General features: G+C 41.8%; 1 protein-coding gene across 2 annotated transcripts in view; it reads right to left on the bottom strand.

Moving 5' to 3' along the window:
* TAF4 (TATA-box binding protein associated factor 4) overlaps positions 1 to 14,741 on the bottom strand; it is a 36,514-nt gene that overhangs the window by 21,428 nt on the left and 345 nt on the right. For both annotated transcript variants that reach the window (XR_004061328.1, XM_030963315.1), the window contains exon 2: positions 11,715 to 12,803. Coding sequence is in view for 1 of the 2 variants with exons in the window: in XM_030963315.1 (XP_030819175.1) it covers positions 11,715 to 12,803 (1,089 nt within the window). In the remaining variant the exon portion in view is untranslated. The remainder of the gene's footprint in view (positions 1 to 11,714; positions 12,804 to 14,741) is intronic.

Raw genomic sequence — 14,741 nt, forward strand, 5'->3', positions numbered from 1 at the left:
GATTTGCCAGGGAAGTTCACTAAGAGGTTATCTTCACGTCAAAGCCCTTTGGGCCTTAAGCTCTTGAGCACACACTCATTTGTGGCAAGATGTTGCAAACACTTGACATGGCAGAAAAATCTGACAGTAATCCTAAGTGGGCTGTGCCATATTAGCAGGAGAAAGCTTTAGGAGAGAATCCTTTTGGTATTGTCAGAAGAGATTCTGTTGCAGCAAAAGAGAATGTGTGCATAAGGTTATGCAAGATATCACACATACCACAAAAACCATCTAAAGCCAAGGGGCTGAATCCATGCTCTGTAACTGATTGGATCAGGTTACACAGGGACCCAGAATGACAAAACCCTTATAAAAGGACAATGTTTTTAAGATTTTTCCAATACAAAAATGCTGGAATACCAGAGTGAGAGCTGGAGAAAAAGACAGCTGCCAATACAAGCTACAGAAAGAGCTTTCAGAGTAAGTGGTATATGTGACAGGGTCCTTTACTGCAGAAAAGGGAAACATAACCTGGTACTGACATCAATGCTGTCCCACAATCCACCATTCCTCCTCTTCCAGTAACTGATCCACCTGGAAAAACTCCCACTCTACAGGAATGAAAGCCCAAGGAAAGCAGAAAGAACCTATTGAAGTCTACTAGCCTACTGCAGCTCCTTGAAAATCTGGGTCATTAAGGAAATCTTCCCTAACACGAGACAGTTTGTAGCAGATTTAGAATGATTTACACACATTAAAGAGCAGCCTCTAACAAACCAGATGAGTAGCAGCTCATGAAGGACCATCTACACACTAACTCATGAGAAACAGGGATTACAAATCAAGACAAATAGAACAGAACTGTAAATGGTACCAGAAGTGCAGATTAGATGTTATTGAAGACACACTACTCTGTACTTGAGGAGAAATGTGCACCAATGTTAAGTATATATTAGATATACTTCAGTTTAGGTACTTAGAACCTCAGGAGACCTGTGCTGCACAAGTCCAGAAAAAATTCTACTAGAATTTTCTTGCCAAAGCCTTTGACCTCATCAGCAATCTGAGCTTTCAAGTTTCATCAACAAACGTGGTTGTTTTGTGATTTCTATAAAGACACCTTAGCTCCACAAGGATGAACACAATGCCTAAGGAGAAGTCGCCACAGTGCAGGGATCAGGAGGTATCAGAAATGACCCCAGGACCATGCGAGACTGCAGCTGCTCCAGAAAACTGCCAGGCAGTGACAGAGCTGTCCAGCACATGGCACAAACCTGTCCCAATTCCCTCGTGCCTTGCTCCAGAGCAATGGGCACCCCAAAGCTGGGAGGCTGAAGTTCTGCATACAGCTGTGCTGAGCACACAGGACACCCCATGCCCAATGAAAAGGACCTGTTAAATGGTCAGCACCTGCTGCACTCAAGGTGTGCTACAACTTACCATGAAAAAAACATGGCATGACTGTCAGGTATTGCTTCAGAGCACCTCTAATATAAAATACTTGGAGTTTCTCCCAAAAGGCACTGTAGACTGGCATGGCACAGAGTTTTAGACAAGAACTACAAAAGCAAATTCCATTTTCTTTTCAACTCATGTCACTCTGGAGTAAAGGACAATTCCACCCAGACACAGTGCCTAAAAGTTAAGATATAACATAGAACAGCAGCACTCCACTGTTGGCTACCACTACTCTATCCAACCTGCACACACAGGTTCCAACCAGCCATTATGGTCTCAGAAACATTCATTCTTCAACACCTGATTTATGATTGTTGTCAATACAGGTGAAAGATACATTTGCAAATAACCTCAAGAATCCTCACTGCAGTACACAGAAAGTGCATTTTGTACAGACCAAGTACAAAAGTTCACATTATGAAAAACTGCTTGTTTTTTCTTACAGAAGAGTCAACAGACAAAAAAAATTGATTTAATTTTAAAAGCTTTTGCTTACTCTTACTATGTAAGAGTTCTGTTTCAAACAACATAACTGAACTGTCTAAAACTGTACTGTCTAAAAGGTAAAGAAGTGAATAATTTGTAAAGTATTGATTCACAAACCGTTTAAGAATATAGTTAAAGGAATAATGTCATGTTGGAATGCCAAAAAGACTGCATTTAAGAGTGATCCCATATGTAAAAAATCTTACCTGCTCATTTGAAGAGGTGTGTAAGAAATGCTCTGGGAAATACATCATTTTATATAGCAACAATTGACAAATGCTTCAACAACAGTGTGATTTGCAACTATTTTGACTTCTCTGGAAAGCTAAATTCCTTGAAAGTGTGTTAACATTCCTTTCTAGTCAAGGATACAAAGCTAGAACACCAGAGTGCTCTGTCAAATTGCAACCCAATCATCACACAAATCTGTCTGATGTCGAAACAGCTAAGAAAAACACTATCAAGAGCTAAACCAATTGCTTTAATTATTGATCTCCAAGCAATTCAGATGCAGCTCTGCCATTAATTTCAATATACTTAGATCAAACAACAAAGCAATTACACCAAAATCAGATTTGGGTTTGAGAAAGGAAGACGCAAAATAAAGTGTCACTAATTCTTTACGTCTGTTATTTTAAATAGGAGGTTTTAAAATTCAACCTGTCTTTATTTGTGACAGTTTGTTTGTACCAAGGTGTGTCAACATTAGTGCTGTTCAAGCACCTGAAGAAAAGGGAAGGCCGAGTTACTTTGCATTTATTACCAGAGTCTGTACAGAAATGCTTAATAAGGAGTAATGCTTTAAATCACTGCTCTCTTCCTTCAGAATGCAACAGCCTAAAACAACCAAGTCCATGAGAAGCCACGAAGAACAAATTTCTTTAATTTGTCCCCACTGTGAATGCCCTACTCAAGGTATACACTCTGTAATTTTAGCTGATGCCACCGTTTCAGCTGAGCTGTGGAGACCCAGAGCTGGACAATTCCACTGACTGACAGCTCCCCAGGGCAGCCTCAGCACAAACATTCCCTCCACATCCTCCTCTGTGAATTCATGCCTCTCTCACTGCCCATACAGAATTATTCTGCTTTGAGAATATGCCAAACACTACGCCTGCAAGTTCAATACAAACTATCAACTGGGACATGATATTACATGCCATTTGGCTGATAGCAACATTTATTAAGTAGCTCTGCTTTTGCAGTTAGTCTGAACACAGAAGGAGAATTATTTTCACACCTGTAAGCTTGAATTCAGAATGCTTTTCAACAAAATCAGGTTTCGTTTTGATTTTTACTAACCATCAAATGCACAGTCCTGAGTAATGACTAAGCTTAATGACTGGGTATGACTAACACTTATAAATAATTAGTGCCTTTTCTCCCCTTCCCCCATGGAGGACAGGGAAGGAAAGAAAATCAAATGATACTCTGGTAAAAAAGGAAGAAAGAAAGGAACTAAGAGGTTGAATCTCAATACATGAACACTCGTATATTCTTCCAATCCACCCTTAATACTACTGCAAACACCACTGCACGTATGTCTGTTAAAAACTAATAACTCCTCATGCTTGTCTTTTAACTTCCACACAGTTCAGTCACTGTCAGCCTCCCTCCAGATCTCTTCTCCCCCACTGATCCCTCCACAAACACTCTTCTGGTCCCCTCCATCGACTCTTTTGCCACAGGTGCTGCAATTCCCCACTGCTACTCCTTGGAGCTGGCACTTGTGACTCATGTGAGCACAACTGGTCCCACTCGCCACACCACGACTCAGGCTCAAAGCACCTGATGTTATTGCACTGGGACAGAGGCTCTAAATCGAGCCCTCCCTTAAAGAAATGTTTGATTAATAAACTGAAGAAAGGTGTGCAGACAACTTAGTACAGCCTTGCTGCCCCTCAAACCCTCTCAGAAAGACTGGAGCATAGCACCACACCTCATTGCTTGGCTTTTGTTTATACTCTGATATCTGGAGCACACATTTTTCAACTGCACTGGTTGTCAGCACAGTCTATCCAGCACGTGCTTTATTCTGCACAAAAGCACTGTGATAGCTTTTAACAGTTCAACTACTCTCAGAAGCATATATTAATCAGGCTATGATTATAAGTTAGACCATTTTTACAAGAGAGGCTTACTCAATTCAATACAAATCTTAGGACAGTCATCAGTCATGTAAAATAATATTACACACTGCTGTGAGTTTTATGTTATTTCTTGTCTAGGTGCTGGGTATGTGCTACTGAAAAATACATTTTAGTAAGGCATTTTAAGGGAAAAAGCATCAAAATTAAGATACATAGCATTCGTAAGTTACAAGTCAAATTTATAAACAGAGATCTACCATGGCAAAAAGTTACTTAATTTTCATCAATGTTCTTTTCCAAATCCCACAGAAAGAACTTGGTATCCAAACTGGACGTTGGACTAAATTCTGTACAAATACAAAGTAAAAGCACCATACCTATTTAACCTATTTTATAACATATTTACACATTTTGCTGAGCATCAGCCTTTGATGTTCAAAGTGCAACTTTCTGATTACTGGTAATGTAAGTACAGAAACCCATAGTTTTTAAACGTTATTTTGAGTCTGAGAACAGTTATAGACCCAAAGATCAGACACATATCTACAACACCTTAAAACAGCTTTACTGAGGTGCTGAACAGACCTCACTGCAGGTGTATCAATTCCTTATAATTATCACCTCTTTCTTGATTACTGATAGATCTATACCATTATCCAGTGACAACAATCAACATTTTGTTCTCACAAAAAATACCCTATATTTTAAAAAACCTTTACAGGCACACATAAGACCTCAAGGACAACTATTATCTTTTACATTAAATTTTATGCTAAAGACACATGAAGAGAACAACTCCAAGAGAGGAGGGTTTGTGGTAAAAAACTGGCTCTCAGTTGAGACACCTGCACCTCCAGAAGACAACCAACATTTCTGGAAATAAATTCCCACAGAATAGAACTGGTGTAAAAATTTCCAGAGTAAGCTGAGGTAAAACTGTCCTAGAAGGTTTAAAACAAACAAAAAGCTCTATTCAAGTGTCTATGGGGAAAAAAAAAGCCTCATTTAATCTGAAATATGGACGATCACACAATCTTTACACCTGTTTAATTACAACCTGTACACAGACCCGGCTGTATCAGCAATTTTGCTTCTCTTACAAGGAAGCAGATACAAGAGAGCTGATACAATTATTTGCACACAGGAACAGACCTGTGGCTGCGCAAAGAAAAAGCCCTTTGTCACCTGTGAGCAACACTCTCTCCCTAGTTTGGCCTTCCCTCACACAAAGCTTTGGGGTTCATAACACACCTGAAATAACTGTCCATTAAGCAGGACTAAAACCTCCTCTCTATCATTGTGATAGATACATGTGTTTCTCCTCAGTTATGAGAAACTGTATTTTCAAAATTCTACCTCTCCAAATCTTCTTTCACAAGAGATAATGTGCCTAACAAAACTAAATTTGCTAACATCTTCCAATTAGCAAAAGCCTTTTTTCCTTACATAAAGCAATGGTAACAAATTCAAGGAGAAGTTTCAGACAGATTAATGGAATTACAAACATTCATAAAGTTTCAACACAAACAATAATCTTGACAAGAGTAGCTATTTTAAGGTAAAAATTATGATTTTGAATATTTCTGACCAAAAAAAATTAACACAGTAACAAAAAATGTTTAATGTGTTAAGTGACTTTTATGTCCAGTTCTTTCTGAGCAGACTCAGTATTGATCACACAGTTTTTACACAAAGCAACCTTTCCACACACCAGCACTTTCTCTTTCCTTGAACCAGATAGTTTAAATATCCGTATTTTCAACTGTGTTACTGTGTTCTAGAACTACTTCATAAAATTTTTTAGAATTATATTTACATATAATTTCCCAAAACAGGGAAGACAGAGTAAGAGTTCTGATACAACAAAATACTTCGTTTGAAGAGCCTGTGATATAATTTGTCTCTTATCAGTGGCCTAAACTCATGCATTTTCATCTCACTTTGCTAACAGGGCTGCAGCATTCTCTGTTAGTAAGGGATTCAAGTCCTGGGCAACATTCAAATTTGTGGTCCTCAAACGAAGAAGGTTTCACAAGCAACCTGCTTAAATCTCCAGAGATGGAAAACATGTAACTTCTTGCAGAGTGCAAAACACTTCAAAAGAAATAAATCACTTCTGGTTATTGACCAATAACCTTTATCACAAGCTTAGTGATACCCAAAATCCCCAGAAGATCACAATTTGAAGATCATACAGACATATCCATACATACATTTCTAAAGGTTGTTGGGAACAGTATTTTTCATAACAGAACTGAACAATATGTAATCAGAGTTAATAGCTTTCATAGCTTAACAGAATCACAATTATAGTCCCATTAGATCCCATCACTTAACGACACAGTCTTATCAGATGTGCACAACATCAAGACACTTTTTAACAGAACCAGAAAACCCAACTGCACAGCTCTCTGAGGCTCTTTGGGACACAAAGCCAAGCATGCAGGAGTCCTCAGTTATGGAAGGTGCAATGTGAACAAACATAACTTTCAGTCTGGTGACATATGGCAGATCTGATGTAGCAGATTCAAATAAAGCAGAATGTTCCTTTTGCTGATGCATGATTTGAACATAAAATCCACCCTGCACCCAGAAGAGTTCTGCAGAAGAGATCCATGGTCATCTTCCAGAAAGACAGACACTACTTTACATGCCAAGTACAGGACTCCCAAGCTCTAATCCTGGCAAGATATCGATTCCTGCATGGCCTTGGGCAAGTCACAACTTCTCTAACTTGCTCTTTCCCCCAGCTCTAAAGCAGAGTTTATACTACTTCATTTACCAACCACACAGGCAGGTTGCAAGGATTATAGCATTTTACAAAAATGCTTTGAAAGTAAAACATACTGGAAGTTCTCTAAGAAACCCCCATTGTCACGGTGCATTGCAGACATTATTTTTAACAAAATCGAGCCATGCCAACACACTTAACAGGCATAATATTGGCAGCACATGCAACATACAGGGAAACTATAATGAGGATATGTTTGAACTCGCTTACTAGTCAGTGAGAAATAGAAACAACCACATTCCACTACTTCATAGTATTTCCCCTGTTCCTTTCTGTGTTCCTTATATTATGGGGTTCTGATGATTTCCTCATCTATCTACATCCTAATTCCTTCAGGGACTTCTCAGGTACATGTTTCAAGTACAAAGCAACCCAAGGAATGAGGCACTCAGTATGAAAAAGTAACATAAATTGCGTGCTTTGATTCTTCTCAGTTGCCACCCTTCTCCATTTTTATACACTCTCCTTTGCCCAATCACCTACTATCCCAACTCCCAACTGAAGGAAATGGAATTACTCCAGCAGAAGTTATTTTTCAGTTTCTCCAGCTCCCAAAAGTACAACTGCTCAAGTCAGAAGGACCCAAACCCCTGCTTTAAATTATGTGTTCAGGCAGTTTTCCCATCCTAAAGCCACCATAACCATGGCCTGAGTTAGAATCCTTCTTGGATAGTGAACACAAGCTAAAAACCAATCTGTTTATATAAAAAAGCTCCAATCTAACACCAAATGAAGTTTTGAGCCTCTAAGGCCATGAAGAAACCCTTGAATGTGCATATTCATGTTGACCATCTTCCAGGATGTGCAGATGTAGAGCACTGATGCTCCTTCAGGTATCCTTGGCTTCTGGAAAGCATCAATAACAAGTTTTAACCATTGCTGGAGTTCAGAACTCTGGAACATCCCAGTGTTAAAGGGGCCTCTTTAACAGCAGTTTCTCAGTCTATAAAAGGCCCATCCTGCCCTCACCACAGAAAAGGCACATGAGATGCCCTTCAGAAAGAAAGCAACAAAGAAATCTGTAGTCTCATCCCCTATCATCAGCTACTGGCAGATCCAACTGAGCTTTGGGAAAGTAATAAAGAAGTTTTATTTTTAGATACAAGGCACAACAATTCTCTTCTACAACAGCTGCAGAACTGCACCACTCCTAGTGGGAAAACTGGTCATGACTGTAGAAGTAAAAAAAACCATGATAACATGTCATCCTATTTGCTATCTTCAAACAAGACTACATGTCACCAAACCATATTTAATCAGGAAAATACCAGGCTTTATGATCAAGCCACCAAATTTTCATAACTACTAACAGTCATTCAGAAGGTAAAAGAAAAGAGAGGGACAGAGGGAAGTGAAAGTTTCTAGATTTCAATTTCACCAAAGCTAGTAGAGAAAACTGTCCAGACCTACCTGCTCTATGCTATTCTCACTGCATACATTCAGCACTCATCAATCTGCTCCTTTCTCTAAGCAGACACCTTAAAAACTTATTATGAGATGTTTGTACATAAAGATAAAGGAGCAGACAGTAGCAACACAAATTTGCAAGAAGAGAAATCAAATCTTTGAACCCCAAGCTGACAGTACTGCTAGGTAAGCACAAACTCACACATGCTGGGCCTGTATTACAGCACTGCTGGACAAGATGGGGTTTTCAAAAATTATTTTAAAGTACCGAAGTTTTGCCAGCTTACAAGGTGATTCTACCCTGTGTCAGCAATGACCTCTAAACACTGTACACACTCTTACGATGCAAAAGATAAATTTTAGTGCATAATCCCAGTTATACTTTTCTGCAGACTTTTCTGAGCACCTCTAACGATGGAACACTGACTTACCACTTCAACAAACTCACTGATTTTCTACCTCTAACCATATGATGGCACATAACACATTTCTCATTACTGAAGTACTCAGAAACAACAAGCTTCATTCAATTTATTTCCAGTCAGTTACAGCAGTGTTGCATCCTTAAGGTAGTATTGTGTAAACTTTTGTTCCTATCCCCTTACAAAATTATTTCACAGTATTTCCATCTCTTTTCTAAGAGGGTGTGAATAAGGTTATTTTGGGACCATCAGTACCCAAACCTGTCCAACTGGAGCACAAAGTCCCAAACACAGGCTCCTGAAGAAAAGACTGAGGACAACAATCCCCTTCCTCAAAGATGCCAAAGAGGAAAACCATCATTAATACACAGATACAATAGCTCAGTTCCTTAGAGAAGAAATACACCAAAATCCAGTAAGGTCACAATAATTATGGCCCACTGGCTCTTCAAACATCTCCAGTTTGGTCAGTCAAGGTTTGCTGCACAACTGCCTTGATGCAATACAAAGCATTATTCTAATAGTAATATATTTTAAACACCATTGATGGAGTTTATTTTCCACACAGTCTTTCAAAGAAAACATTTGAAACCTTGTAAGGTTTCTAATTTTCAAGTCCCAGCTTTTAACTCCTCCTGACATTTTACATTCTGCTTTCCACACATGTGACACTGTAACTGTATTTTGGAGAGCTAGAAACAGTAATTCTGGATAAGAAAATAACAGTAAAACGTGTGCTGTCATGGTCAAACCTTCCATCAGAATTTTCTAAGTGTTTGTAATTCTTGGTGTAAAAAGCTGTGTGTGCAGGGTATGATTTCAGACTGCTTCAAGCACCGCCACAGAAATTCTTACTAGCACCCATATTAACTTTTAGAAACAAACTTGTGAATGCAAATTCGATGCATGCAGTAGGTGCACAGCACACAGGCACTGCAGCTGCAGCTTCACACTACCAAACTGTCTCAAAAACCTGGCCTAGATGCTGTCATTTAAAATACAATCTCAAAAGCACAGCCACCTATTCTCCTTTCACTATGAGTGTACCTGCACTCTGCTGAAGATCACAGCAGCTTCACGTGGCCAGATTTGCAGAGGTGCTTGGCTCTGAGAGATGTTTGGAAGAGCCCAGCATCCACCAATTCTTAAGTGTTTTGAAAGAGATGGTTTATGCAAAGCATTTTTAAAGCTGGCTACTTTTGCAAAGTATAAAAAACAAACTCTAAGCAATGTAAAAGAAAAATAATCAGTTCCACTAAAAAAAAAAAATTTCAATATTAAGCCTGTCTTATCATGCAAGAACTCAGTTTCCAATCTCTATGTATCCAGTCACTTATACTTGCTTATTTTAAGTCATTTTAAGTCATGCCTATTCTTTTGGAAGTCATAAGTATTTCTTTAAGTGTAGGACAGAAAAAAAAAAGCTTCATAAAAATCCAAGTTCTTAGAACCTGTATTGCTTTACTTTGATCTATCAAGAACTCCAAAGGAACAATTTATGGTCCAATTTTGCTTAAGGACTGGCAATGCTGCTTCCAAGAGTAACACATTTCAGGATGCTGCGGCAGTCTGGAAACATCAGCTACCTGAAAAAAAGTCCCACTGGACTCCACAATAGCATTTTCCCTCATAATCAGGTTTATAGTGCAGTATTAACAAAAAATGTAGGTATAAATGGTGCTAGACTAAACTGGATCAATCCTTTGATACAATATGGCAAGAAATAAAATAAGGCTTTTCCAACCTATTAATGTACAGGTTTCAAATCAAGCACCACAACTTCAAGATCTGAATTTTACTGCTATTCTTTAAATTAGCAACATGTCATTCAAATTACTCATATATGGAATAATCTCTTACAGGATAAAAAAGAGGAATATTTATACCAGTTAGTACTTGGATACACAGAATGTTTGACAGACTTCATCAAACTACATGGCATCACATACCACAGATAGCATATTACACAAAAACCCAGTGTTTAGTAACACAGCACATAATTCCTGATCTACTTTATGTGACAGGTGCATTGCTCTGAGGTTGGTCAGGAGTTCCAAGAGATGTATTTTACTAAGACCACTTGTATTTTACTAAGACCACCTACTAAAACCACCACCAATTTCAATCAGTGTTAGTAGCAAAATTCAATTAGCTGTTCTTTGCATACTGCCCTGAAAACAGTGAGCACTAAGAATACAGCCCTTGTATGTATTATTACAAAGCAATGTGTAGATTCACACAAGTATTTGCAGTTAAAATCAAAGTGGATACAAGCAACAAGCCTGACTCAAAATAATAGCAAATATATAACCTTAAATCTCCAAATCTGGGATATTTAAGAAGGGACAGAACAATTCTGAGCAAATAAATGCTTCTCATCCTGCTTTTCACACATCCACTGAGTTCAGGACTAGATTCCTTGTCCAGAGATGCTCAGCACTAGGCATGAGACTAGCTACTACAAAAGCTGCAGCCCTAGACACAACAGGGTGAGGTAAGGACATAGGAAGTCTGCCTTTTGTATCAGAATGCCAGTGACTATAAAGATGATCATAAGCTTCAAATCCGTGAGTTTTTAAGTCAGACTCTGAAGGTATTTAAAGGCAAGGTAGGTAGTTTTCATGTGTTGTATCTGCTGCTTCTCTGTTCATGAGAGCTCTGTGGTACTGGGGGCATGCAGGGACAGGAGGGAACCAAGCAGCACATAAAGGTTACAAACTGACAAAACCACCTGAAAATTCAAAATGTCTGTTGCGCTAATGAAGTAACAACATTTCATTAGATAATGTTCCATTGTCACACTTTGGCAGTTTGCAGCTTCGCCTACACTCACATTGGAACAAAGATACCAGGCAGAATTATTTTCAATTACTGCTGAAAAGACTTTCTGGTCACCCAAAATCAGACACTAAGTAGTGGAATGCTACTATGCTACTACTACTCAACACCAGACCATTCTCATTGTTACATGTCATGCCTTTTCCACAATTCACAATTAAATGGCACAGAATCTTACTTGGATTCCTTCCTCCCTGCAAGATACACACTTCCAAAATAAAACCCCTCAATCCTCTGACTTACCTGGTGGTAACTGAAAATTCTGAATGTTAGTCGGATTCTGAGGTGGCTGAGGCAAACGAGGTGCTAAAACTGTAGGAGTCAAAGTTGCTCTGATTCCACTCGTAGTTGGTGTTGGAGTCCTTGGCAGACTTTGTGCCACTGTATTGGCAGTGCCTTTAGCCATTCCTGTGGGGGTGCCAGGAGCTGCAGGAGGTATCCCACCAGGATTGGGAGCAACATTGGAGAGCCCAGCTTGCATAGTTTGCCCAATAATCATGTTACCCCCTGTAGTACTGGGCTGGCCAGCAGTAGCCAGCGTCTGCTGTTGGGATACTGCCTGGACTATCGTTTTAGGAGACTCAGATTTGATGACCTGTGCGGCAGGAGCTGCTGGCACACTGGAACCAGACTGGCTGTTCACAAGCGATGTCTGGAGGGAAACTCCAGATCCCACAGTGGCTGTGGCAACAGCAGGAAAACTCCCCACACTGATGGTTGAATTGATCACAGTATTGCTCCCGTTCTGAGTGGCTGCAGCAGCTGCAGCCACCGTGGGTCCTGCTGTGTGGATGGGGGGCCTCACCAGCGTCACCGTGGGCGCCCCGGTGCCGACGCTCGCCGGTGGCTGCGAGGAGATCACTGTGGGCGACGAGGAGGATGCAGAGGACACAGCAGTATTAAGGAAAGAAGTCTGGATGACAGTGTTAGAAGCTGAGGGTAAAACAGCATTAACAGTGTTTCCTTTCCCCACGGATCCGGGTCCATTGTTAACGAGAGGGGCAACAGCAGGTGCAGGAGCGGGGTTGGCAGTCACAGGAGTCCCAGAGAAAGCAGCACTTCCTGTGTGGTGAGAGTTCATCACCACGTTACTCCCATTCAAAGTCTGCACCGTCGTGGTCCCAATCTTGCCATTCCTGGTGGACAAGGCAGTTGCCATGGTGCTGATAACCACCGATTTGCCCTGACTGAGGGTCCCTGGAGCAGGAGTGACTTCAGATCCTCCTGCTGCTGCAGTGGTGGTGCTGGTGCTCGTTGTGGTGGCTCCATCCAGAGCTGAAGTCTGGGACCTGGTGTTATGATTAATAACACCCCCCTGCACTCCTCCTGCCCCTGCAAAACAACAGCGTGGTTAAACAGAGCGAATGAGCAAGAAGAGAAGTCCAGCAAAGACAGAATGTTCTCCCTTATCACCAGGTCTTCTCCATCTCCCAAGCTGCCTGCTTGGAGCCAGGAAAACAGGACAGAGTACAAACTGAACATGGCTTTGAATACGTTATCTTAAAGCCTCCAATATCCCACCAAAGACTGGCAGATGCAGTATTAATTGTAACGCCTCTGCTCTTGACACTACAGTACAAAAGAGGGAAAAGAGATTTAATATGAACCAAGGGAAGTAAGAAGATCATCTAAGACCTCCTCCCCATTCTGGAGCCTGACATCCCATTTAGAAACAGGACTGCAACTGCAAGGGGGGAAAATGGCCATGGAAGACACATTATTAAGACATATTCCCTATACCCAGCACACATTACTCTCTAATCCTGTCATCTCCTACAAAGTAAGTCAGTCAGATCAGGAGGCTCAACAACAGCAAAATTTGAAAAGTGAAAGGAAAGAAAAACATCGGCCTGGCAAGATAAGAAGTACTGCAAGGCCTGGAGCAGGTTCCTAGAAGACCCCTCTTCCTCATTACAGAATTTGTTCCAATGGATCTGAAGTTCCCACAGCCTGAGATAGTTAAAAATAAATAAATAAAAAGCAAAGCTGGTTTTCAGAAGGGACAAGATGATGTAGCTTCTTGTCCTGAATAATCCTCATGCCCCTTGACAAGGCCTGGTGTTAGCACAAGTACAATCACACACAGTCCAGGTCCTGGCCCTAAGGAGACAGAAATGGGAAAAGAATAGTGACAGGCAGACACTGAGATGCACATTATAAGGGTCAAGGAGATCCTCCTAGAAGAGCTTCATCAATCATAATAGACGGTCTGTAGTATCTTCTTACACTTCAGCAAGACAAAATCAAAAATAAAAAAGGGGGGAGGGGAGGAATTGCAGAGAGATTCTGGGGAGACATTTCTTTCAATCCCCCTGAAAAACAGCTTCCCTCCATTCCCACGTAGTGAGCCCTCGGTCCCAGCATTCACACTGCCCCCCCTGCAAGGCTCACAAGACGAAGGGGGGAATATTCCCAGGCAGCTCCGGGGGTGGGCGGGTGGAAGAAGGCGCTGTGCAAGGTGGGGTGTTGTGGCCTGAATTCCCCCCCTTGCCGGGACCCGGCGTTGTGACTACCCCCCCTTGAGGGCAGAGGAGGAATGGGAGGTCCCCGTGCCCCCTCCAAGCCCCTGGAACAAGGGAGGGGGTGCGGGAGGAATATCAAGGCAGGCAGATATGGGGGGGAAGCATTTTGAGGGACTTCCTCCCCTTGAAATCCCCCCTCGCTTCCTCCTCTACAGGAAATAGGTGTCATGATTAATAACACCCCCTTCCACTTCAGCAACAGCGAAGGGGGAGGGGAAGGAGCATTTACACAGACAGCTAAGGCGGCATTATCAAGAGGGAATCCCCCCCATAACCTCCACCCCTGGAAAGGGAAGGGGAGCAATCACAGGCGGCATGGGAGGCACAGCCATGACCAAGGGGGTGGGCTCTGCCTCCTTCAGTCCCCGAGATTAACAGAGCCCTTTTACACTCCAGCAACAAGGGCAGGAAAAGCAGAGGGGACCGGCAGAGTCACGGACGGGCACTGCCGGCTCCTTCTGCGGGGCGGCTGCCCCCACACATGATCCAACACCCTCGAGTAAGCACGGGCGAGGAGGGAAAATAAAGGGGAGGGAGCAGAGGCGCGGATACACACCGAGGGGGCATGATGAGGGGAGGCTCTCCCCCGTATGATCGATACCACCCTTTGCACTCCCGCTCCTGCCACAACGAGAAGGAGGAGAGAGGGAAAAGGGGGGAAAGCAGTGAGGGAAGGAGGCAGCGGGAGCTGGGGAGTGGGGGGAGGGGAGGGCCCCTCTCCCTCAGAGCCCCCCACCCCTGCCCACGT

Source organism: Camarhynchus parvulus, chromosome 20, assembly GCF_901933205.1.
Source record: "Camarhynchus parvulus chromosome 20, STF_HiC, whole genome shotgun sequence".
In the NCBI taxonomy this organism is placed as follows: Eukaryota; Metazoa; Chordata; class Aves; order Passeriformes; family Thraupidae; genus Camarhynchus; species Camarhynchus parvulus.